At 41.4% G+C, this 24,895-nt stretch overlaps 1 protein-coding gene and 1 non-coding gene across 2 annotated transcripts; one reads left to right on the top strand and one right to left on the bottom strand.

Moving 5' to 3' along the window:
- Positions 1 to 752: 752 nt before the first annotated feature.
- LOC142168818 (uncharacterized) lies at positions 753 to 2,154 on the bottom strand. The gene is made up of 2 exons (XM_075229975.1): positions 2,000 to 2,154; positions 753 to 912 (listed from the first exon to the last, which is right to left on the bottom strand). Exons 1-2 carry the CDS (start codon positions 2,152 to 2,154, stop codon positions 753 to 755), a joined length of 315 nt encoding a protein of 104 aa, XP_075086076.1.
- Positions 2,155 to 8,158: 6,004 nt separating this feature from the next.
- On the top strand, positions 8,159 to 8,265 carry LOC142169243 (small nucleolar RNA R71). Its single transcript, XR_012698955.1, has one exon. It is a non-coding gene; the product is annotated as a small nucleolar RNA R71 (small nucleolar RNA).
- The last annotated feature ends 16,630 nt before the right edge of the window (positions 8,266 to 24,895 follow it).

The following is a 24,895-nucleotide window of genomic DNA, read 5'->3' on the forward strand; positions in this document are numbered from 1 at the left end:
ATACCGATCGGAGTTTTGAATACAGTGCGTTAAGCCCATAGTGCATCATCCATATTTTTTGCCCAATCAGTCCGAGTAGCATTTACAGTTTTGGTCAAAACACTCTTGATTTCTCTGTTTGACACTTCGACTTGCCCACTTGTTTGTAGGTGATACGGAGTAGCAACTTTATGGAGAACGCTATATTTCTCCAACAACTTTGCAAAGGCTCGATTGCAGAAGTGGGTGCCCCAATCACTGATGATAGCTCTTGGAGTGCCAACTCGGGTGAAGATGTTCTTTCTCAGGAAACCAATAACTGCCTTTGCATCATTTGTTGGAAGTGCCACGGCTTCTACCCATTTCGATACACAGTCCACCGCTACAAGTATGTACTTGTTGTTATATGAGATGGCAAATGGTCCCATAAAGTCGATTCCCAATACATCGAATACTTCCACCTCTTGAATTGGGTTCATGGGCATCTCATGTCGACGGAAAATATTCCCCGTCCGTTGGCACTCATCACAACGATTCACCCATAAGTGTGCGTCTTTAAACAACGTCGGCCAATAAAAACCTGACTCCAACACTTTAGCCGCTGTCCTTACACCTCCAAAATGTCCTCCATACGGTGAAGCATGACATGGCTGCAAAACAGAAGATTGATCTATCTCGGGAATGCATCTCCAGATCATGTTATCAAGACAAATCCTAAACTACTATGGTTCATCCCAGAAATACATGCGACAATCACGAAAGTTTTTTTTCTTTTACACAGGAGACAAGTCATAGGGAAGAATACCGCTTGCCAGGTAATTTGCAATATCTGCATACCATGGTGTAGCATCGAGGCTCGTTTCTAAGAGTTGTTCATATGGGAAAGTCTCCATGATTTCCTCCACCTCAACCTTCTTTTCCGCTCCTTCAAGCCTGGACAAATGATCAGCAACTTAGTTTTCTGTTCCCTTTCGGTCCCGGATTTCCAAGTCGAACTCTTGTAGCAGTAGCACCCATCGAATTAGGGGCGACTTTGACTCATTTTTCTCAATTAGGTACTTGGGGGCAGCATGGTCAGTATAAATAATTACCTTTGACCCTATCGGGTATGACCTTAATTTATCAAATGCGAACACCATAACTAGCATCTCCTTCTCTGTCACTGTGTAATTCAGTTGGGCGCCGCTCAAGGTTCTACTTGCGTAGTATATCGAATGCATGACATTATCTTTTCGTTGCCCAAGAAATACTCCCACAGCATAGTCGCTTGCATCGCACATCAGTTCAAAAGGTTGCCCCTAGTCGGGGGCCACTAAGATTGGTGCAGTCACCAGTTTCTTCTTCAACTTCTCAAACGCTACCCTGTAGTCATCAAAAAATACAAAAGGGTGATCTTTTTAAGCTGTTTACACAAGGGGTTAGATATTTTGGAGAAATCTTTTATAAATCGTCTGTAGAAACCAGCATGGCCAAGGAGACTTCTTATTGCTTTGACGGAAGTGGGTGGTGGTAAATTTTCTATCACATCAACCTTTGCACGATCCACCTCAATGCCTTTACTTGACACTAGGTGCCCCAAGACTATACCTTCCTATACCATGAAATGACACTTTTCCCAGTTGAGCATCAGATTGGTCTCCACACATCTTTTTAGCACTGTTTTCAGATTCTTAAGGCAGTCATCGAACGAGTCTTCCACCACTAAGAAATCATCCATGAAGACTTCCATTATGTCTTCAACCATATCTGTGATGATGGCCATCATACACCTTTGAAATGTGGCGGGTGTATTGCATAGGCCAAACGACATTCTCCGGAAAGCGTAGATGCCATATGGACAGGTGAAGTTTTCTCTCTATCTTCTATTGCAATAGAGATCTGATTATACCCCGTGTATCCATCCAGAAAGCAGAAGTGGGACCTCCCAGCCAATCTATCTAGCATCTGATCAATGATCGGCAAGGGAAAGTGGTCTTTTCGGGTGGCCTTGTTCAATCTTCTATAGTCCATACAAATTCACCATCCCGTGTTTGTTCTTTTTGAGATCAGCTCATTATTCTCGTTTTGCACAATAGTCATTCCATCTTTCTTTGGAACACATTGAACTGGGCTAATCCAATTGCTGTCAGAGATGGGGAAAATGATTTCCGCATCTAACCACTTTATCACCTCCATTTTCACGACTTCTTTTATGTTGGGGTTCAGCCTTCTTTGATGTTCTATGGAAGGTTTGTGGCCGTCTTCCAGTAAAATCTTATGCATACAGAAGGCCAGGATAATACCCTTAATGTCTGCAATGGTCTAACCAATTGTAGTTTTGCACTCTATTAATACCTGCAAAAGCTGTTCTTTCTACATATCTAACAAACCAGATGAGATAATAACAAGTAAAATTGAGTTAGGTCCTAAGAAAGCATACCTGAGATGAGGTGGTAGTGGTTTCAGTTCCAACTGTGGTGGCTCTTCGATCGATGGCTTAGTTGGAGGAGTCTTTCTTTCTTCTAAGTGCAAAGACTCAAATTCGAGCTCTCTTTTCTAGAATCCTTGGCCTTCAAGAGCCAGCACCCACTCCGCTAAGTCCTATCCATCTACTTCATCTAAGTTCACGAGACAGGCTGCTAGAGGGTCTTTAGCGTTCAGAGTCTCATCTTCCTCATCCAAAATTACATCCACAACTTCTATTAGAGAGCAGTTAGCAAATTCACTTGGTCGCTGCATAGACTTCTGCACATTGAATGTTATCTCTTCATCGTTCAGTCTCATTTTTAGCTCTCCAGTTTCACAATCAATTAGAGCTCTCCCAGTGGCCAAGAATGGTCTTCCAAAAATTATGGGAATCTCCCCGTCAACCCTGCAGTCTAGAATGACAAAATCTACTGGAAACACAAACTTTCCAATCTGCACTAGTACATCATCAAGGATACCCGATGGCCTCTTCACTGTCCAGTCGGCTAGCTGTAGTAACATGGATGTGGGTATTGCTATTCCAATGCCTAGCCTTTTGTAGATAGCCAATGGCATCAAGTTTATGCTTGCCCCTAAATCACACAATGCTTTAGCAAAAGCATAGCTGCCTATTGTGCATGAGATTGTGAAACTCCCTGGGTCTGACAACTTCTCAGCTATGGGTCTCGTCATGACAACACTACAGGTCTGGGTTAGTGTAACAGTGGCTAAGTCTTGAAAGTCGAACTTGTGAGATATCAAATCCTTCATCATTTTGGCATACCCAGGCATCTCTCTCAAGGCATCAATCAGTGGAATGTTCACCTGGATTTGTTTCAACATCTCCATGAATTTCTTATACTGCTCATCCTTCTGATATTTGGCCAATCTCTATGGGAATGGTGCTGGAGGTCGCTTCCTTCATGTGATTTGAGTTTTATCCTACTCAGGCACTACTTCTACTGTCGTTTCTTGTGCTACCCCAGTCTCCTTCGTCATCTTTTTTTTCTTTGCTTGTGCTATCTTGTGCATGTTGTATCGGCACCTCAGTTAACCTTGTTGAATCATCTACCTCAATGGGTACTGGCATAAGTGTTTCAGTTGGTTGGCTTTCACGAGCAATTTCTTGCTCTAGATCTAGGTCTCTACCATTTCTTAGACTCACTGCCATAAGCTGTTCGGGCCCTGCTCTTTTGGATTGAATTGTGTGTCTGCATGTAACGTCCCTTGGGGGCGATTATTTAGAGCCATTGATATCTGTTCTAATTGAATATCAATGCCTTTTATTGCTGATTCGTGTGCGTCCACTCTCTCTTGCATCTTTTCATTGGACCCAATCAATTGTTGCAGCATTCCTTTAATTTCATACAACCCATCATCTTGTCTCACTATTTGCTGTTGTTGAGGCTGTTGATAAGCTAGTTGCTAATTTTGCTGGTTGTATCCCTGTTGCCTTTGGTACGACACAACTTGACCCTGTGGTCGCATAACTCCAGGATTGTTGCTATTATTATACTACTGCTGTGCGAGTCTATATTGCTGATTCTGTTTCCCCCAATTCTAACCACCTTGCCTCTGTCCTCCATAGTTTGCCACATAGTTCATATCTTTCTGATAGTGTTGGTTGTCACTTTCCACACTCCAAGAGCATACATATGATTGGTTAATGCATGGTGTACATAAGCCCCCATTAGTCACGTCAACTATGTGTACCTTCTGCTTCTGGCCTGATTCATCGATCTTTTTGGTGAGGATACTCATTTGCGTCATCAGAGTGACCATATTTTCGGCTCTGGAGTTGTTTGGGTCCAAAGCCACTGAGTGAACGACATGAGTGATCGTAGAGTCTCTTGTCATCTGTAACGACCCGGTCGAACATTTTGAGAATTTAAGTCTCATTCGTCGGCATAAGGCCCTGAGTAGCTTCGTATTATGTGTATTGACTTGCGTGCGTGGTTAAATTTAGTTACCGGATGATTCAGATTGATTTGGGACACTTAGTCCCTAAAACGGAAGCTTAAGTCTTAGGATTTTGACTGTAGTCGGAACTGTGTGAAGACAACTCTGGAATGGAGTTCCATCAGTTCCGTTAGCTCCGTTGGGTTATTTTGGACTTAGGAGCGTGTCCGGACTGTGAATCTGAGGTCTATAGCTGATTTAGGCTTGAAATGGAAAAAGTCGAATTTGTGGAGATTTGGACCGGAAGTGGACGTTTTTGATATCGAGGTTGGAATGCGATTTTGAGAGTTGTAACAGCTCTGTTATGTTATTTTGGACTTGCTTGAAAAATTTGACGTTATTCTGGGTTGGTTTGATAGGTTTCGACACGAGTTTTTGAAGTTAGAAGTTTTGGAAGTTCATAAGTTCGATTCGTGGTGCGATTTGTATTTTTGGCATTATTCGATGTGATTTGAGACCTCGAGCGAGTCCGTGTTAGGTTATGGAACTTGTTTGCGTGTTTTGATGGGGTCCCGGGGGCCTCGGGTGCTGTTTTCTGTCATCTGGTTTCCTTAATCGCATTTGCGTCCCTTCCTTCGCGTTCGCGAAGAGTAATTTTGGAGGAGGAATTCGTTGTTCTTCGCGTTCGCATGATCACATTCGCTATCGCGAAGGTCTGTATTCTCCTTCTCCGCGTTCGCATCTGTTCCCTTGCGTTCGCGTAGTGCAATTTGTGGAGAATGAATTATTGTTCTTCGCGTTCGCGTGATTCCATTTGCGATCATGAAGGTATGCTTTTCCCTCCTTCGCGTTCGTGTGCCTCTTCACGTGTTCGCGTAGCCTAGTTCCTGGGCCATTATTTCTTTCCCTCTTCGCGATCGCACTGTTCCTTACGCGATCGCGTAATGCCTTAAGCTAGGTAACCGTTAATGGAATATCCTCTTCGCGACCGCATCTCCTCTTCCGCGATCGCGATGATTTCAGGCCTCGGCAGAATATAAGTTTTTCCAAATCGAGGGTTTGATTCATTTATTCATTTTTGGACTTGGGAGCTCGGGAATTGGCATTTGTTTGAGGAATCTTCAGAGAGAGCTTTGGGGTAACAATTCATAACTCGTTTTTGGTTGTATTCCATTAATCTATAGTTGTTTCCTCCATTTAATTTCGGATTTGGAATTAAAAGTTGGAAAAATGGGGGAAAGGTTCCCTAACCAAATTTCTGAGTTTTGATTGGGATTTAGACATCGGATTTGGATACTTTTGGTACGAGTGAACTCGTGAGTGAATGTGTGTTCGTATTTTGTGATTTTTACCCGATTCCGAGATGTAGGCCCGGGTCGACTTTTTAGGGCGGATTTTAGAATTTTTGTTTAAGTATTGATTTCATTAATTAGAGGAGTCTATTATGGTTGTATTCATGATATGCATTTGTGTTTGGCTAGATTTGGGCCATTCGGAGTTAGATAATCGAGGAAAGGGCATTCTTACGGACTGATTGAGCTTGGTTCGAGGTAAGTATCTTGCCTAACCTTGTGTGGGGGATTTCCCCTTAGGATTTGAGTCTTCTATGTTGATTGTAGTCCATGTACGCGAGGTGACGAGTGCGTGCTCGGACTTATTTGTGGAAAGTTGGCCTTTTAGGGTTCTTAGATCCTTCTATTCACTGAGTATGAAGTTGTTCTTGATATGATTAAGTTCCTATTTACTGGTTTCACCTCTACATGCTTTAACTAGAATTAATTGCTTCAGGATTTACTCTTATTGCCTATTTGACTCTTATTTGACTTAATTGAAGATTTTATCTCTTCTATTGTCATGCTATCTTTTCATAACTGCTTAACTTTATTTGGAATTATTATTATCTCATCCTATAATTGTTCAGTCTTATTTGAGGTTATGATTATCTTTCCTCTGCTTATCCTTAATTGAATTGTTGAATATCCTTCGTAATTTCTCAACCTTAAATGAAGTTTAGATATTCTATATCTTAGTCAACTTGTTTTATTTGGAATTATTTGACTCGTGTTAGGTTCCCTGTTATTGAAATGTATATTATAGGATCGTTGCTACATATTAGTTTTTCCTTGTTGAGCTGTTCTCTTTACGGCTTGCATTCTTTACTGTGGTTATTCCTTGTGAGTTGGTTCTACCGTTTCTTTGTGATTTAAAGTTCTTGAATTTAATTACTTGCCGTACTTTGTATTATTGTCATTGTTTCTATTGTAGTTGTTGTGGTGATGCACGAGGTTTCTACCGTGCGGTTGTTGTTATTGTGATGCACGAGGTTTCTGTCGTGCGGTTGTTGTTATAGGGTTGCCCAAGTTTTCTGCCGTGCTATTGTTATTATTGATATTTTTCACATGCGGTATGATAAGCGGGAAATATACTATTGATATTTGCACATGATGCATGACAAGGTGGGATATATATATATATATATATGGGTTGCGCATGTGGCGAGACAAGGTGGGAACATTGTTATGCACGTGTGGCGAGACAAGGCGGGCACTTACTTTATTATTGCACACGTGGCGAGATAAGGTAGGCTGTGTCAGGGATTGATTTGTGATGGCCTGGGGGCATTCTTGTTATTGATATTTATGTAGTGGTACACTTACCTGTGTGAGCTTTATCTTGTGAAAGCTGTGTGAAAAGTTTCTACGTGCTGTCTGTTCTTTTTTTTCCTTATGCTCATTTGCTAGTATGGACTATATTAGAACACTTGCACAAGCATACACGTAGTTAAGCCCTCTTATCGGATAAAAGGTGTTCTTGATATTGTTGAGCATAGATGCTCACCCTTGTTTACTTGCCTTCTATGTGATTGGCACGTGAGTCGTCAGTACATTTATGAGGTGTTATGTGGGCACATGATGCCAAGTGTTAGGGTTCAGGTATTAAGACCTGTGAGTTGTGATTTGTTCGATATTCGGTACCTCGTGGAGTTTGATGACTAAAAACTGATGTAAAAGCGGTTGTAGTTGCTGAGTTATTACTTGTCCTTGCTGTATTTGTGATTCTGGATTTAGGTTGTGTTCCATTCACTTTCTATGTCATTTTTATGGTATTCCGTTGATACTTGTTGTTTCCTTTCTTATTGCAATTACTGTATTGTGAGCCATATTGCATAGTCTTATGTAGATATCATTTTTCTGTTGTTCCTATACATATACTTGTTCAGTTTTTTAGACTTGTGGGTGTCTTGACTGTTCCTCGTCACTACTCCACCGAGGTTAGTCTTGATACTTATTGGGCACCGCTGTGGTGTGCTCATTCTACACTTCTGCATATTTTTGTGCAGATTGAGGTATTTGTTCGTTAGTAGCTGTGTGGGTCATTGCTGTGGAGACTCAAGGTAAACCTGCTGCTGCGTTCGTAGGCTTCGGAGTTACCTTCAAGTTTTCGTTTTGCACTGTTTATTCTTATTTCTGGACAATTGTATTTAGAAGTTTTCTAGCAAACACTCTATAGAGCTTATGAGTTGTACACCGATTTTGGGAATTGTAAATTTTAAGAGATTTCTATTTAAATTGTTAGATTTATTTGAATAAGGTTGTTGTTCAATTAATGTTAGGCTTACCTAGTCCCTAAGACTCTGTGCCATCACGATACTCAAACAGAGGGGAAATTGGGATGTGACATCATCCATCCTGAGTTTTGACCCATCTTATCAAGTAGGATCTTGCATTCTCTGAATGATTTGCTCAAAAATGCTCCACCTGTTGAAGCACCAACAATGGCCTTTAAGCTGTCTGCCAATCCCATGTAGAACCTCTGCCCCAACTTCTGATATGGAATGCCATGATGTGGACACTTAACCAGCATACCCTTGAACCTCTCCCACGTTTCTTGTAGTGTTTCTATTGGTCTCTGCATGAAGCTCAATATCTCATCAATTTGTTTGGTAGTCTTATTGGGTGGGTAGAAGTTGTTCAAAAATTGCTTGACTAATTCCTCCCAAGTAGTGATGGAGTTTATGGAGAGTGAATTAAGCCAAGTCTGAGCCTCTCCCGTCACCGAGAATGGAAACAATAACAACTTTATTGATTCCGGTGTCACATTAGGTCGCCTTTGCGTGACAGATATCGACATGAAATTTTTCAGATGCTGCCGAGGATCTTCAATGTAAGACCCTGAGAATATTCCCTTGTTCTGCAACAAATGTGGCATGTTGTTTGTGATTTGAAATGATTCTGCTTGTATCTGAGGGACTGCAATTGCGGTTGCCATATTTTTGGCGGTGGGTTGTGCTCAATCATACAATGCTGCTTCTGGCACAAGAGGCACCACACCCTGATTGTTCGGGTCATTCGTATTGATTTTGTTGTTTGGATTTTCTGTTCCATCATCCATGTCTGGTTCGATTTGTTCTGTTGAGTTCTATTGCTGTTTGCCCTTCTTGTTTTCATGATTCAGTGCCTTGAAAACTTTCTCAGGATCTGATAATGCTTCGAACAATTCACCAGTTCTTGAGGAGTTTCTAGGCATGCACCTGTAACACCCAAGACTACAAACGTTAGAATTTCAATGTATTTAGTTTAAAATGAAGAATATTGACTACACTAAGAATTCTAGCACTTCTTTTAGTTGCAATTAATAACACCGTTAATTCCCCGGCAACGACGCCAAAATTTGATCACGCCCAACTATGCCTTATAAAAATGACTAAGCGGTCATTGCAAATATATTCCGATTAACAAGTCCTGAGTCGAATCCCACAGGGAATTAACCTATTAAGCACAACTACTAGACTCACACAAATTCACGCAATCAATATTCAGAAATATTTAAATAACAATTTGGATGTTTACTAATTAAATATCACGTAATGAAAATGCAGTAATTAATAACTAACTATGAACAGGTTGTAGACAAGAATTGGAATGGTCTAAGGTTCTGATTTCCCCTATTGTGGGAATCCTTTCCACTATGTTTCCTATAAATTTGCCTAAGTTTTCTCTACCGATCATGAGCTCTCTGAGTGTCATAATTCTCTTCTGAGTAACTACCATAATTTACTAGACATACTCTTCCGAATTATGCTAGCTGGCACTAAGTTACGGCTCACTCGGTCCAAGGTTTCGTTATTCCTAATCCCACATTTAAACCCTCCGTATTGATCCCTCATATATGTTAGGAGTGATGTTGTTCAACAACTACCTAAATATGCACTCTCTTCTGAGTACTACACATTAAATAGGCACAGTCGATTGAGAGCTCTTCAACCAATCACAATATAAACGTAGTTGAACAAATAGAGAAAAACTATGACAAATCTATATTAACGTAACAGGAAAATCATCCTCCAATAGGTTCTATCATAACCCTAGATTAGAAGTTTAGCTACTCATACTCATAGTAATAATATCCCAAGTATTTTGCATAAATAAATTACAAAGTAAAGATGAAGGAATGTAGAAATCGACGATTCTTTCCCCCAACGGGTGTTCTAAGTGCTATTCTTGCCTCTGGTCAGCACTAGTTGCTGCACCACCTGCTCAGGCAGCCAGAGGCAGGGGTCAGGCAGCCAGAGGTAGAGTCCAGACTGTTAGAGGTGGAGGTCAGGCCGTTAGAGGTTGAGGCCAGCCAGCTAGAGGCCATCCCAGGGACGTAGTTCAGGGTGATGGGGCCCAGCCTCGGTGTTATGCTTTTCCAGCCAGGCCTGAGGCTGAGTCATCGGGCGCTATTATCATATGTACTATTTCAGTTTGCAGTAGAGATGCTTCAGTTTTATTTGATTCGGGTTCTACTTATTCCTACGTGTCATCCTATTTTGCTTCATATTTGGAGGTGTCTCGTGATTCTTTGAGTGCTCTTGTGTTTGTGTCCACACCTGTGGGAGATGCTATTGTTGTAGATCGTGTTTATCGTTCGTGTGTGGTCACCATTGGGAGTCTTGAGACTAGTTTAGATCTTCTACTTCTTGATATGGTCGATTTTGATATTATCTTAGGTATGGATTGGCTGTCACCTTATCACGCTATATTGGATTATCATGCCAAGACAATGACCTTAGCCTTGCCGGGGTTTCCTCGATTAGAGTGGAGGGGGACTCCTGGCCGTTCTACCAGCTGGGTTATCTCTTATATGAAGGCTCGACGTATGGTCGAGAATAGGTGTCTAGCTTATTTGGCTTATGTCCGCGATTCTAGTGCGGAGGTTCCTTCCATGGATTTAGTACTAGTTGTACGTGAGTTTCCAGAGGTGTTTCCTGCAGACCTGCTGGGGATGCCACCTGACAGGGATATTGATTTCTGTATTGATTTGGCTCCGGGTACTCAGCCTATTTCCATTTTGCCATACCGTATGGCCCCACCAGAGTTGAAAGAATTGAAGGAACATTTGCAAGATTTACTTGATAAGGGCTTCATTAGACCTAGTGTCTTACCCTGAGGTGCACCCGTGTTGTTCGTGAAGAAGAAAGATGAATCGATGAGGATGTGTATAGATTATCTGTAGTTGAACAAAGTCACCATCAAGAACAAGTATCCATTGCCGAGGATTGATGATTTATTTGATTAGCTTCAGGGTGCCAAGATGTTTCGAAGATTGATTTGAGATCTGGCTACCATCAATTGAGGATTAGGGCATCCGATGTCCCTAAGACAGCTTTTCGGACTCGGTACATGAATTATGAGTTTCTGGTGATGTCCTTTGGGTTGACAAATGCCCCAGCAGCATTCATGGATTTGATGAACCGAGTGTTCAAGCCTTATTTGGATTCTTTTGTGATCTTGATCTACTCCCGCAGTCGAGAGGAGCATGAGCAGCATCTCAAGATTGTACTTCAGACTCTGAGAGCCACCCAATTGTATGCTAAATTTTCAAAGTGCGAGTTTTGGTTGGATTCAGTCGCTTTCTTAGGGCGTGTTGTATCATCAGAGGGCATTTAGGTAGATCCTAAGAAGATTGAGGCAATTCAGAATTGGGCTAGACCCACATCACCTATATAGATCCGTAGTTTCTTGGGATTAGCGGGTTATTACCGTCGGTTTGTGGATGGGTTATCATCTATAGAAGCCTTGTTGACCAGGTTAACCCAGAAGTATGCCCCATTCAGATGGTCGGAAGAGTGTGAGGCGAGCTTTCAGAAGCTCAAGACTGCTTTGACTACAACGCCAGTATTGGTGTTACCCTTAGGTTCAGGATCTTATACAGTATATTGTGATGCATCTCGTATTGGTCTGGGTGCGGTATTGATCCAGGGTGGATAGGTTATTGCATATGCTTCGCGGCAGTTGAAGGTTCACGAGAAGAATTACCCTGTCCATGACTTAGAGTTAGCAGCCATTGTTCATGCGCTAAAGATTTGGAGGCACTATCTTTACGGTGTGTCGTGTGAGGTTTTCACGGATCATCGGAGCCTTCAGTATTTGTTCAAGCAGAAGGATCTCAATTTTAGGCAGAGTAGGTGGTTGGAGCTATTGAAAGACTATGATATCATTATTTTGTACCATCCCGAGAAGGCCAATGTAGTGGCTGATGCCTTGAGTAGAAAGCCAGCGAGTATGGGCAGCATTGCGTTCATTCCAGTCGGTGAGAGGCCGCTTGCATCAGATGTTCAGACTTTAGCCAACCAGTTTGTGAGGTTGGATATTTCAGAGCCCAGCCGTGTTCTAGCTTGTACAACCGCTCGGTCTTCTTTGTTTGAGCGCATCAGAGATCGGCAGTATGACGACCCTCATTTGTTGGTCCTTAAGGACATAGTGTGGCACGGTGGTGCCAAGCAGGTTACTGTTGGAGATGACAGAGTTTTGAGGATGCAGGGTCGTGTTTGTGTGCCTAATGTGGATGGACTTCGTGAGTTGATTCTTGAGGAGGCCCACAGTTGCCGGTATTCTATTCATCCAAGCGTCGCCAAGATGTATCAGGACTTGCGGCAGCATTATTGGTGGAGGAGGATGAAGAAGGATATAGTTGCTTATGTAGCTCAGTGTCTAAATTGTCAGCAAGTAAAGTATGAGCATCAGAGACCTGGTGGTTTGCTTCAGCAGATAGAGATTCCCGAGTGGAAGTGGGAGCGTATCACTATGGATTTCATTGTTGGACTCCCACGGACTCAGAGAAAATTCGATGCCATTTGGGTCATTGTGGATAGGCTGACTAAGTTAGCGTATTTCATTCTTGTGGCAGTTACCTATTCTTCGGAGCGGTTGGCAGAGATTTACATCCACGAGATCGTCCGTCTTCATGGTGTCCCAATGTATATCATTTCTGATCGAGGTACGCAGCTTACCTCGCACTTTTGGAGGGCAGTATAGCGTGAGTTGGGCACGCGGGTTGAGTTGAGCACAACGTTTCATCCTCAGATGGACGGACAGTCCGAGCGCACAATTCAGATATTGGAGGATATGCTCCGCGCATGTGTTATAGACTTCGGAGGATCGTGGGATCAGTTCTTGCCCCTTGCAGAATTTGCCTACAACAACAGCTACCGGTCGAGCATTCAGATGGATCCCTATGAGGCATTATATAGTAGACGGTGTCGATCACCGGTTGGATGGTTTGAGTCGGGGGAGGCTCGGTTATTGGGTACAAATTGGTACAGGATGCCTTGGATAAGGTGAAGATTATTCAGGATCGACTTCGCATAGCTCAGTTTAGGCAGAAGAGTTATGTCGACCATAGAGTTCGTGATGTTGCATTCATGGTCGGGGAGAGAGTGCTGCTCCGGGTATCACCCATGAAGGGTGTCATGACATTTGGAAAGAAGGGCAAGTTGAGCCCTAGGTATATCAGACCTTTTGAGATTCTTGAGATATGGAAGAGGTGGCTTACAGGCTTGCGTTGCCACCAGGCTTATCAACAGTTCATCCGGTGTTACATGTGTCCATGCTTCGGAAGTATCACGGTGATCCGTCCCACGTGTTAGATTTCAGCTCCGTGCAGTTGGACAAGGATTTGACTTACGAGGAGGAGCCGGTGGCTATTCTAGCCCGACAGGTTCGTCAGTTGAGATCGAAGCGTTATCCTTCAGTTCGAGTGCAATGGAGAGGTCATCCCATCGAGGCAGCTACTTGGGAGTCCGAATCGCACATGCGGGGTAGATATCCCCACCTTTTCACCAGCCCAGGTACTTTTCTATATCCGTTCGAGGACGAACGATTGTTTTAGAGGTGAAAAATATGATTACCCGATAGGTCATCATATGTTTTAGAACTTGATTCTGCACTTTGAAGCCTTAAAAATCTCATTTTTACCCTCCTCTATTTGGATGCGCAATCCGGGCATTGACTTCGGTCAATATTTTTAGCAAACTAACCCAGATTCATGTTTTGACGGTCCTGGTGGCTCCGTATTGTGATTTGGGACTTGGGCGTATGCCCGAAATCGAATTCGGAAGTCCCTAGCCTGAGATATCGGACTTTGTCGAAATTTGAAAGTTAAAGGCTTAATGAATTTGAAATGTTTGACCAAAGTTTGACTTTTTGGATAACGGGTCCGTATTTTGGTTCCGGAACCTGGTATAGGTCCAATACTATATTTATGACATGTCTGTCAAATTTGGTGAGAAACTGAGTTTATTTGATGTGATTCGGACGTCCTGTTGTGAAAATAGAACTTTCAAAGTTTTCTTGAAAAATTAATTTGATTTGGTGTTCAATTCGTAGTTTTAGGTGTTATTTTAGCGATTTGATAGCGCGAGCAAGTTCGTATGATGTTTTCAGACTTATGTGCATGTCTGGTTTGGAGCCCCGAGGGCTCGGGTGAGTTTCAGCTAGGCTACGGAGTGAAAAATTGGACTTAGAGCATTGCTGGTGTTTTAGTTTCTGGTGTAGGCCTCTGATCTCGCAAATACGAGATCAGGCATCGCATTTGCGACCTCTACAGGTTCCGCATTTGCAAGCTATTTCTTGCATTTTCTAAGAATAGCTGGGCCTCATGACTTTCGCATTTGCGAACAATCCTTCGCAATTGCGAAGTGGGACTGGGGAAGGCAGGGATCGCAAATGCGATCGTTTGGTCGCAATTACAGAAGTGGTCAGGATCGCATTTGCGATGATAGCAGGAATGTGTAAACCTTCGCATTTACGATAGGTTCTTCGCATTTGTGGGGCTCGCATTTGCGAACCCCAGGTCGCAAATGCGACACCTGCAACTGATCAAAATGACTTTGGACGGGATTTTTGGTTCATTTCTCAAATTTTCAAAACCTAAAACCTTAAAGGCGATTTTTCCAAGACTCTTTCTTCCCCAAATTGTTGGTAAGTGATTCTAACCTATTTCATTTTAATCTTTCACTACATTTCACAAGTTTTCAACCTAAAATTAAGAGTTTTCATGGTGGAATTGGGGATTTTGGGTAGAAATTAGAGATTTGGTAAATTGGGGATTTAGACCTCAAATTGAGGTTGGATTCCAAAACAAATTACATAACATGGCTCGAGGGTGAATGGGTAATCGGGTTTTGGTCCGAACTTCGGGATTGGACCGAGTGGGCCCGGGAGTTGACTTTTGTTGACTTCTTTCAATAATGACCTAAATTGAATCCTTTGCAATCGTGGGTAGTTCCTAAGGCTTAATTTGAATCGTTTGGTTGGTAATTTGCTAGATTCTATTGGTTCAGAGGCTCGTTTGAAAGGCAGAGCTGTGATTGAGCTTTGAGTGGACCTTTGGAGCGAGGTAAGTATCGTGGTTAACCCTGACTTGAGGGATTAGGAATTATTTGTCTATTTTCTACATGTTTAGATGTTGGGTATAACGTATATGTGAGGTGACGAGTACTTATGCGTTGTTGTCGAGTTGAAGCATGCGGGTGGGGGACTTGTTCCTTGTAGTTTATTGCTTACTTTGATCTTGTTGTTCATGCTTAGACTAGTTACTTACTAAATTGATCGTACTTATCATGTTTACGGGTTTTGTGATAATTGAGTATTGATTCCAAAGTTGAGATTTGTATTGTGGAACCATTGTTGAAGTAAGGCTTGTTCTTGTTGATTCTATCTCCCTGCTATTACTTGTTCATTGATATGTGGTAAGGGAGAGTGTTAATGCACGAAGGGTGATGCCGTGCCATATTGTGAGTGTTAATGCACGAAGGGTAATGCCGTGCCATATTGTGAGTGTTAATGCACGAAGGGTGATGCCGTGCCATATTGTGAGTGTTAATGCACGAAGGGTGATGCAATGTCGTATCTATTGATTTTCATTGTGAGGTTGAGAGTAAAAGCACGAAGGGTGATGCCGTGCAATTTTCTTCATTGTGTTTAGTTGTTTTCACTGGTTAAAAACATGTTGATTGTTATGGTTATCATTTCCGTTGTATCTCCTATATCCTGTGCCCTTTAGCATGTCCCCCTCCCAATAGTACATGTTTAGCTATTATTGTTGTTTTTCTTGTACATATACTGTTATCTGCACAGGTGTATTATGTGGGTGTTTTGTCATAGCCTCGTCACTACTTCGACGAGGTTAGGCTCGACACTTATTAGTACATGGGGTCGGTTGTACTGATACTACACTTTGTACTTCTTGTACAGATTTTGGTACCGGTCCTAGATGATCGTGAGGCTTAGCAGCTTGGATTTGCTGTCAGGAGACACAAGGTAGATCTTCTGGCATCCGCAGACCCTTGAGTCTCTTCCTAGTTTGATCATTTACTGTGTCCTTACTTCAAAATAGTGTATATTTTGTTTTTCAGACTTTGTTTGTAGTAAATCATAGTAGCTCGTGAGTTGTGACTCCAGATCCGGGTGATAGTAATTAATGAAGTTTTTATATTATTCCGCACTCGCTGTATTTTATTTTAGCTTATCTGTTGTTATTTACTGAATTGAATAAGGATTGGCTTAATAATTCTCTAGCGTCAGCTTTCCTAGCAAGTGGAATGTTAGGCGCTATCACGGTACCGACGGTGGGAATTCCGGGTCGTGACAGGGCCTCACAAGCGAATTTTGGGTTAAATTTCGGATTTTGTTAGAAAATTTATATTTTCATATGGAATTTATTACTATAATTTGTATTGATTGAATCAAATTAATTATGACTAGATTCGATCCGATCGGAGTCGGAAAATCGAGGAAAAGACATTCTTATTGATTGATTGAGCGTGGTTCGAGGTAAGTGACTTGTCTAACTTTGTGGGGGTGAAATTTCCCTTAAGATTGGTATTGATATGAAAATTTTGATGTGTTGAAAGTCGCGTACACGAGGTGACGAGTGTGTACACGGGCTAAATATGGAAGATTATATCCTTAAATTGTGTAGATCATTGTTGCATATTAATTAAATTATTTTATTCTGTTTTATTCATCATCATTAATATATTTTTGTATTTTAAATTTGCTTGACCTGTTCCTGCTAAGTGTTTTTCCGGTTTAGTTGAAACTCTGTTTCTTTTGTTCTGTACATTATTTGAAAGTTGAATTTCTTAATTTAAATATTATTAAAATGAAGTATTTTACATTTAAAAATTTGATTTTAAGGCAAGGTGTTAAATTTCTGAAATATTATTTTTGCTGAGTTATACATTCCTGAATATTTTGTGGGATTTTGTACTCATTGTGATTGAGCCGTGGGCTCCTTATTGTGGAAAATATTATTGTTGTTAATTTATTTTGGCAAGTTGAAATATTTGGGCACTTGAGGTGTAAATTGTGATATATTGTGATATTGATACGCATGTGGTGGTATAAGGTCTGGGTGTGAAAACGCATGCGGTGAGATAAGGGTGGCTTGATACCCGTGGCTAGTAGAGGAACTACTAAAAGTCATGCGGTGTGATAATGCTGGCTAAAATGCTGGATGCTATTTCGAAAAAAATAATTTCTTTAAAATTAAATATGAAGACTCCCGCGGTGATATAATGAAATGAGATATTGTGAATTTATTTATGATTTGGGACTACAAGGTAGTACCTCAGGAGTGCCCTTGTTAATATTTCTTTATGGCTGAATTTGGCTTTGATTATTGTTGTGATTTTCTTAAAGTTGTAAATTTCTGTTTTCTTTCCGTGAGGTATTATTTGCCCTTACTCTGTGTAATTAAATGGTGACATATTACTTACTTGATTCATTTCCATCGTCATTTTATTGTTAAACATTTCACCATGTCCTTTATTATTTCCAGTAGGGCCTGACCTGACCTCGTCACTACTCTACTGAGGTTAGGCTTGACACTTACTGGGTAACGTTGTGGTGTACTCATACTACGCTTCTGCACATCTTTTTGTGCAGATCCAAGTACTCCCTACCAGCCCAGATATCAGTGAGCTACCTATGTACAGAGATTTTGAGGTATATCTGCCAGCGTCCTCAGACTCCGAAGTCCCCTTCTATCCTTATTATGTTGCTTTCTTATTTTCTTTAAACTCTAATATATAGAGACATTGAGGATAAATTCTTAGAAGCTTGTGACTTATTCCTACCGGGTTTTGGGAGTTGTAATTTGTGTAATTTGTAACACTTTTTTATTTTAACTGTTAAGGAATTAAAATTTCAGATTTATATTCAGTTATTCCGCAAATTATTAGGCTTACCTAGTCTTAGCGACTAAGTGCCATCACGACATCCTACAGAGGGAATTTAGGATCGTGACAAGTTGGTATTAGAGCTCTAGGTTCATTGGTGATATGAGTCACAAGCAGGTTTAGTAAAGTCTCGCGGATCGGTACGGAGATGTCTGTACTTATCTTCGGGAGGCTATGGAACTGTTAGGAAAATGTTCACTTCTTTGATTCCTTATCGTGCACATTTGTTGATTTCGAAATTCTAAACCATTGTATTTCTATTCTCTCACATATGGTGAGGACACGCTCAACTGGATTTGATGATCAGACACCCGTGCCCCCTGTTGGAGCCGTAAAAGTTAGGGGCCGGGGCAGAGCTCGAGGAAGACCGCATGGTGCAGCCAGAGCACCTGCATGAGCTGTTGCAGAGGAGCCACAAGTAGTTTTAGTTGGAGAGCAGGCACCTGAGATGCCTGTTACTACCCCTTCACTTCTGGAGACTCTTGCCCAGTTTTTGAGCATGTTCGGCACTCTAGCTCAGGCAGGGTTAATTCCACTTTCTCTTGCCATATCTCAGGCCGGGGGAGGAGCACAGACTCCCGCCGCCCCTACCCTAACGCCACGGGCCCAGGTTGACCATGCCCTAGAGGTGATACCAGTGCAGTTAGTTGTTTTTGTTTGGCCCGAGGTTAGGGCAGCAACTTTAGAAGGGGAGCAGTTCAGGCTCGAGAGGTACAAGAAGTACCACCCTCCCACTTTCAGCGGTTTGGCTTCAGAGGATGCTTAGGTTTTTTTTGAGGAATATCAATTTATCCTCCGTACTATGGGTATTGTGGATTCCAGTGGCATTTCTTTCACGACATTCTAGCTTAGAGGAGCGGCCTACCGGTGGTGGTTGGAATATGAGTTGGATAGTCCGGCTGAGGCAATTTCACTCACTTGGACTCAATTTTCAGATATGTTCTTGAGGGAGTATGTACCTCAGAGTCTTAGAGATGCATGGCGTGCAGAGTTTTAACAGCTGCGCCAGGGTTCTATGACCATGTCAGAGTATGCGGTCCGATTCAGTGATTTGGCTAGGCATGTACCAGCCTTAGTTGCTACTATTCGAGAGCGGGTTCGCCAATTTATTGAGGGGCTCCACCCTAGTATCAGATTCATTATGGCCCGAGAGCTGGAGATGGACATCTCATACTAACAGGTGGTGTAAATTTCTATGATATTGGAGGGTATGCAGATTTGGGAGAGAGAAAAGATGGAAGCTAAGAGGCCCCGAGATTCTGGCACATATAACAGTTCTCGTGCCCCAACTGCAGCCCGTCATGGTAGAGGCTATGTGAGTCGTCCTAGTCATTCAGCACTTCCAGCTTCCAGCGGTATTTCGGCTACTCCCAGACCTCATGTTCTATATTATGCACTGCCAGTGTCTACTGTACCTCCTGTATGAGGTGCTTTCAGCGGTCAGTCCAATCGATCAGGCCCGAGCCAGTCCCAACAGCCATGTCCTCTGAGGGTTTGTTTTGAGTGTGGTGACACTCGTCATATAATGAGGGATTGCCCAAGATTTAGGAGGGGTGCACCTCTATAGATTTCTCAGGCCCCACCTATTCCACAAGGCCCTCAGGCTTCTCAGGCCATGATTACTGCACCAGTTGCCACCCCACCTGCATAGCCAGCTAGGGGTGGAGGTCGGACATGTAGAGGTCGCCCTAGAGGGGGATGCCAGGCCAGATATTATGCCCTTCCTACTAGGATGGAGGAAGTTGCATTCGATTCTGTTATCACAGGTATTGTTCCTGTCTATCATAGAGATGCATCCGTCTTATTTTATCCAGGATCCACTTATTCTTATGTGTCATCTTATTTTTCCCCGCATTTGGGCGTACCCGATGGTTCTTTGAGTTCTTCTGTTTATTATCTACACCCGTGGGTGAATCTATTATTGTTAACCGCGTGTATCGGTCGTGTTTGATTGTTATCAGTGGTTTTGAGACCAGAGCTAATTTATTATTGCTTAGTATGGTAGATTTAGATATTATTTTGGGCATGCACTGGTTGTCTCCCTATCACGCTATCCTTGATTGTCACTCCAAGATGGTGACGTTGGCTATGCCAGGTCTACCTCGGCTAGAGTGGAGAGGTACCTTGGATTATATTCCTAGCAGGGTTGTTTCATTTCTTAAGTCTCAACGAATGGTTGAGAAGAGGTGTGATGCGTAGTTGGCCTATGTGAGAGATGTTAGTGTTGATACTCCTACCGTGGAGTCAGTTCCTGTAGTAAAGGATTTTCCTGATGTATTTCCAGCGGATCTTCTGGGTATGCCACCCGACAGGGATATTAACTTTGGCATTGATTTGTTACCGGGCACACAGCCTATTTCTATTCCACCATATCGTATGGCCCCAGTAGAATTGAAGGAATTAAAAGAGTAGACACATGAGCTGCTTGATAAAGGCTTCATTCGGCCCAGTGTATCGCCTTGGGGTGCTCCTGTCTTATTTGTGAAGAAGAAGAATGGTTCTATGCGGATGTGTATGATTACCGCCAATTGAACAAGGTCACAGTGAAGAACATGTATCCATTGCCACGTATTGATGACCTATTTGATCAGCTTCAGGGTGCCAGGGTGTTCTCTAAGATTGACTTGCGTTCAGACTATCATCAATTGAACATTCGGGAGCCAGATATCCTGAAGACTGCTTTCAGGACTCGGTATGGTCATTATGAGTTTCTTATTATGTCATTTGGGCTGACCAACACTCCAATATCATTTATGCATTTGATGAACAGTGTATTTCAGCCCTATCTCGATTCTTTCATCATTGTGTTTATTGACGACATTCTGGTGTATTCCCGGAGTCGGGAGTATCATGAGTAACACATGAGGACTCTGCTTCATACCTTGAGAGAAAAGAAGTTATATGCAAAATTTTCAAAGTGTGAATTCTGGCTTGATTCAGTGGGATTCTTGGGTCATATAGTTTCGTGCGAAGGGATCAAGGTAGATCCGAAGAAGATTGAAGCAGTGCAGAGTTGGTCTAGACTATCCTCAGCTACGAAGATCCGGAGTTTCCTTGGTTTGGCAGGGTATTATCGCCGATTTGTTGAGGGTTTCTCTTCTATTGCTGCACCTATGACCAAATTGACCCAGAAGGGTGCTCTGTTCAGGTGGACCGAAGAATGTGAGGAGAGCTTTCAAAAGCTTAAGACAATTTTGACAACAACCCCAATATTGGTGTTGCCTACAGGTTCAGGATCTTATACTGTGTATTGTGATGCATCGTGTATTGGTCTCGGTGCAGTGTTGATGCAAGACGGTAGGGTGATTGCCTATGCATCCAGACTGTTAAAGGTACATGAGAAGAATTATCCCGTCCATGATCTTGAGTTAGCAGCTATTGGTCACGCCTTAAAGATTTGGCGGCATTATTTGTACGGTGTCCAATGTGAGGTTTATACCGAACACCGGAGTTTACAACATCTGTTTAAACAAAAGGATATTAAATTGCAGCTACGAAGGTGGTTGGAGTTGCTTAGGGATTATGATGTCACCATTCTCTATCATCCGGGAAAGGCCAATGTAGTGGCCGATGCCTTGAGTCGTAAGGCGGAGAGTTTGGGTAGCTTAGCATATCTACCGGTAGCAGAGAGGCCTTTAGCCTTGGATGTTCAGGCCTTGGCCAACCAGTTTGTCAGATTGGATATTTTCGAGCCGAGTCGAGTTTTGGCTTGTGTGGTTTCCCAGTCTTCTCTTTATGATCGCATCCGAGAGCATCAATATGATGACCCCCTCTGCTAGTCCTTAAGGACACAATTCAGCATAGTGATGTTAAGGAAGTCACTATTGGAGATGACAGTGTATTACGTATGCAAGGCAGGCCATGCCTACCCAATGTAGATGGTTTGCGTGAGTTGATTCTCTAAGAGGCTCACAGTTCACGGTACTCCATTTATCCGGGTGCTGCAAAGATGTATCAGGACTTAAGACAATATTATTGGTGGAGGCGGATGAAGAAATACATAGTGAGATATGTAGCTCGGTGCCTAAATTGCCAGCATATGAAGTATGAGCATCAGCGACTGGGGGGATTGCTTTAGTAGTTAGAGATTCCAGAATGGAAATGAGAGCGGATCACTATGGATTTCGTTGTTGGGCTCCCACGGACTCAGAGGAAGTTCGATGCAGTTTGGGTGATTGTGGATAGATTGTGGTGTACTCATACTACGCTTCTGCACATCTTTTTGTGCAGATCCAGGCACTCCCTACCAGCCCAAATATCAGTGAGCTACCTGTGTACGGAGACTTCGAGGTATATCTGCCAACGTCCTCAGACTCCGGAGTCCCCTTCTATTATTATTATGTTGCTTCCTTATTTTTCTTTAGTCTTTGATATATAGAGACATTGAGGATAAATTCTTAGAAGCTTGTGACTTATTCCTACCGGGTTTTGGGAGTTGTAATTTGTGTAATTTGCAGTACTTATTTATTTCAGCTGTTAAGGAATTAAAATTTCAGATTTATATTCAGTTATTTCGCAAATTATTAGGCTTACCTAGTCTTAGAGATTAGGTGCTATCACGACATCCTACGGAGGGAATTTGGGATCGTGACAATATAAAAAATTATATATTCATCTATCGGTTTGGTTTGAGTTTTTTTACTCAATACCAAATCAAATCAAACCAAACATAGTCGAATTTTTAATCTGTTTGGTTTGATTTTTCAGTTTAGTTTTTCGGTTCGGTTTGTACACCCTACTTCTAATTGGTTGCATGCGAAATGCAAAGAATATCAGATAAAATTAACGACTTGGTTGAATATACCAAAAAGAAAAAAAAAGAATGTTGGCCTAAGTATGTTTGTTTTGATGATTGATAAAGGAACTCACGCATAAACCAAGTCCATACATAGTGTACACAGACACGGGCATATTCAAGCACAAGGCATGCACATGAAGGAGATAAGCTTAAGTGGTTATATCTGATATCTCCTGAACGAAAATGTTGCATAAATGATAAGGAGCAGGACTCCTTACTCGAAGAGAACTCTATCTTAGATAAGGGAGGAGTTAGAAGTTGAAGATAACTAGAACTCTTCCACCAATGAAGAGTATAGCATTAGAACTCTAGTTATTTCCTATTCTACTAACTCTATATATTTCAGGATGTTCTCATTTTACAGGTACGCACAAACGATGAAGTTAAACGTGATTTGAAAGCAAAATAGCAAGGCATTTTGCAAGCAATTCATGTGTGAGAACCTGAAGCTAAACGAACTAGATAGAAGAACCAGTTCTTAGTGTTGTCTTTTATTCTAATTCAATTGTAGTAAGGCTTTTGAGTTGTACCTTTCAGCTTTCTTTAGAAGCATTTGTACTAGGTACTCTGAGTGTAGTGTTCAAGTTAGAGTTAACTTGAAATTGTCGCAACAGTTTGAGGTTGGTTGCCACAAAGGGTTAGAGGTAATCCTTAGGTTTACAAGAGTTTTGTAAACGCTGTTTTGGCTTAGTAATTTAGTGAAGTGCTGGAAAAAATCCTACTGGGTAGTAGGTCGTGATTTTTTTATCTTTTGAGCCGGGTGTTTTCCATGTAAAAATACTTGTGTTCTTTACTTTCTGCATTTATTATTTCGAAACAATAGTATAAGAAATACATAAAAAAATCAAGTCCTTTTATAATCAGTGCACGCGAAAAATTAGACACCATACAAATCATCCCTTCTTGTCTGGTATTGAAGTATAAAACATAAAAGAATCTATACTAGCTACTGAATTAATATTAATAAGCAAATCAAATGGAGGAAGGGGAGCGGGGGAGAAGAAAAAAAGAAACCGTTTTCTAACTAACAAAAGCAGCCTATAATATAAGTTGTACCTGATATTATAACGGCTAGATCATTTACTGTCTTCTAATTGGTTGCATATGGTATAAAATTAACAAATTCTGGTTGAATATACATACCAGTGAACCAAGAAAAAAGAAAACAAAGAAAGGTATCTACATCTACACTGCTGAATTCACAAGCAAATCGAGGAGCGGAAAAAAAAAGAAACCGTTTCCGAACAAATTAAGCAGCCTATATATATTATATATAAGAAGAGAAAGAGAGAGAGCAGTCATTCCCTCAACTCATTTTAGAAGAATCTCTTAATTTCCATTGTGCTTATCTGATACCTATTCTCTTTCTCACTTTCTTTAAACCACACTTTCAATCAATTAATTAGATGGAAAATTCATTCCCACAGATGAAGAAATGTTAAAATACACCCAACATGATGCCTAGCTAGTAGCGGCAAAATGGTTAAAAGGAAAAAGTTAACCACCCATATTATTCACTAAAAAATAGGTTTGATAATGAACTTTTTAAAAACGGGTCAAATATGGATAAGAACCATGTTATTCATTTAGAAAATTGATAACCAATGGATAACTAATGGGTTTAACTTTTATATTTGGGGTTCCTCAAGTTTGAGAGACTAAGAATTCTCCCAAAATTGATCATATTCAAGAAGTCATTATCCGTATTAAATATAGGCCGAGTCGGATAATTTATCTATTTTTTCATTACTCATTTTCGATCCGTCCCATGTCCGACCCCCGACCCACCCGTTTACCACCCTATGCGTGTTCTGCCGACTTCACAGAAAACCTAGGCTCCACCCACCAAATCACGTAATTAATCAATTAATCTTTCTGCTATTTTTGTATTTTTTTTAAAAATTAACCCACATGTATGGTGTTTAAACTTTTTTACGCTTTTTTGGTTGTTGTAATAAAACACGTAAAAAAATCAAGGGATTCTTTATATATATATATATATATATATATATATATATATATATATATATATATATATATATATATATATATATATATATGTTGTTATGGCTGAAATTTTTTCTTTTTTTTTGGGTGTTGTAACGACTCAATCGGTCATTTTGACTTTTAGAACCCTGTTCCCCTAAATAAGACTCCCCGTATGTACTTTTACTAATTTATGACTTACGGGGATGGTTGGTTCGGGATTTGGAAGTGTTCGGGTTGAAATCGGAACACTTAGTTCCTTAGTTTAACTTTAAAAGGCC

Source organism: Nicotiana tabacum, chromosome 14 (genome assembly GCF_000715075.1).
Source record: "Nicotiana tabacum cultivar K326 chromosome 14, ASM71507v2, whole genome shotgun sequence".
In the NCBI taxonomy this organism is placed as follows: Eukaryota; Viridiplantae; Streptophyta; class Magnoliopsida; order Solanales; family Solanaceae; genus Nicotiana; species Nicotiana tabacum.

Coding starts and splice junctions, on each gene's coding strand:
- LOC142168818 (XM_075229975.1), bottom strand. CDS start 2,154: ATGGAGGTGATAAAGTGGTTAGATGCGGAAATCATTTTCCCCATCTCT. Junction 913..1,999: donor AAAAGAACAAACACGGGATG/GTGAATTTGTAT, acceptor TCATTTGTCCAG/GCTTGAAGGAGCGGAAAAGA.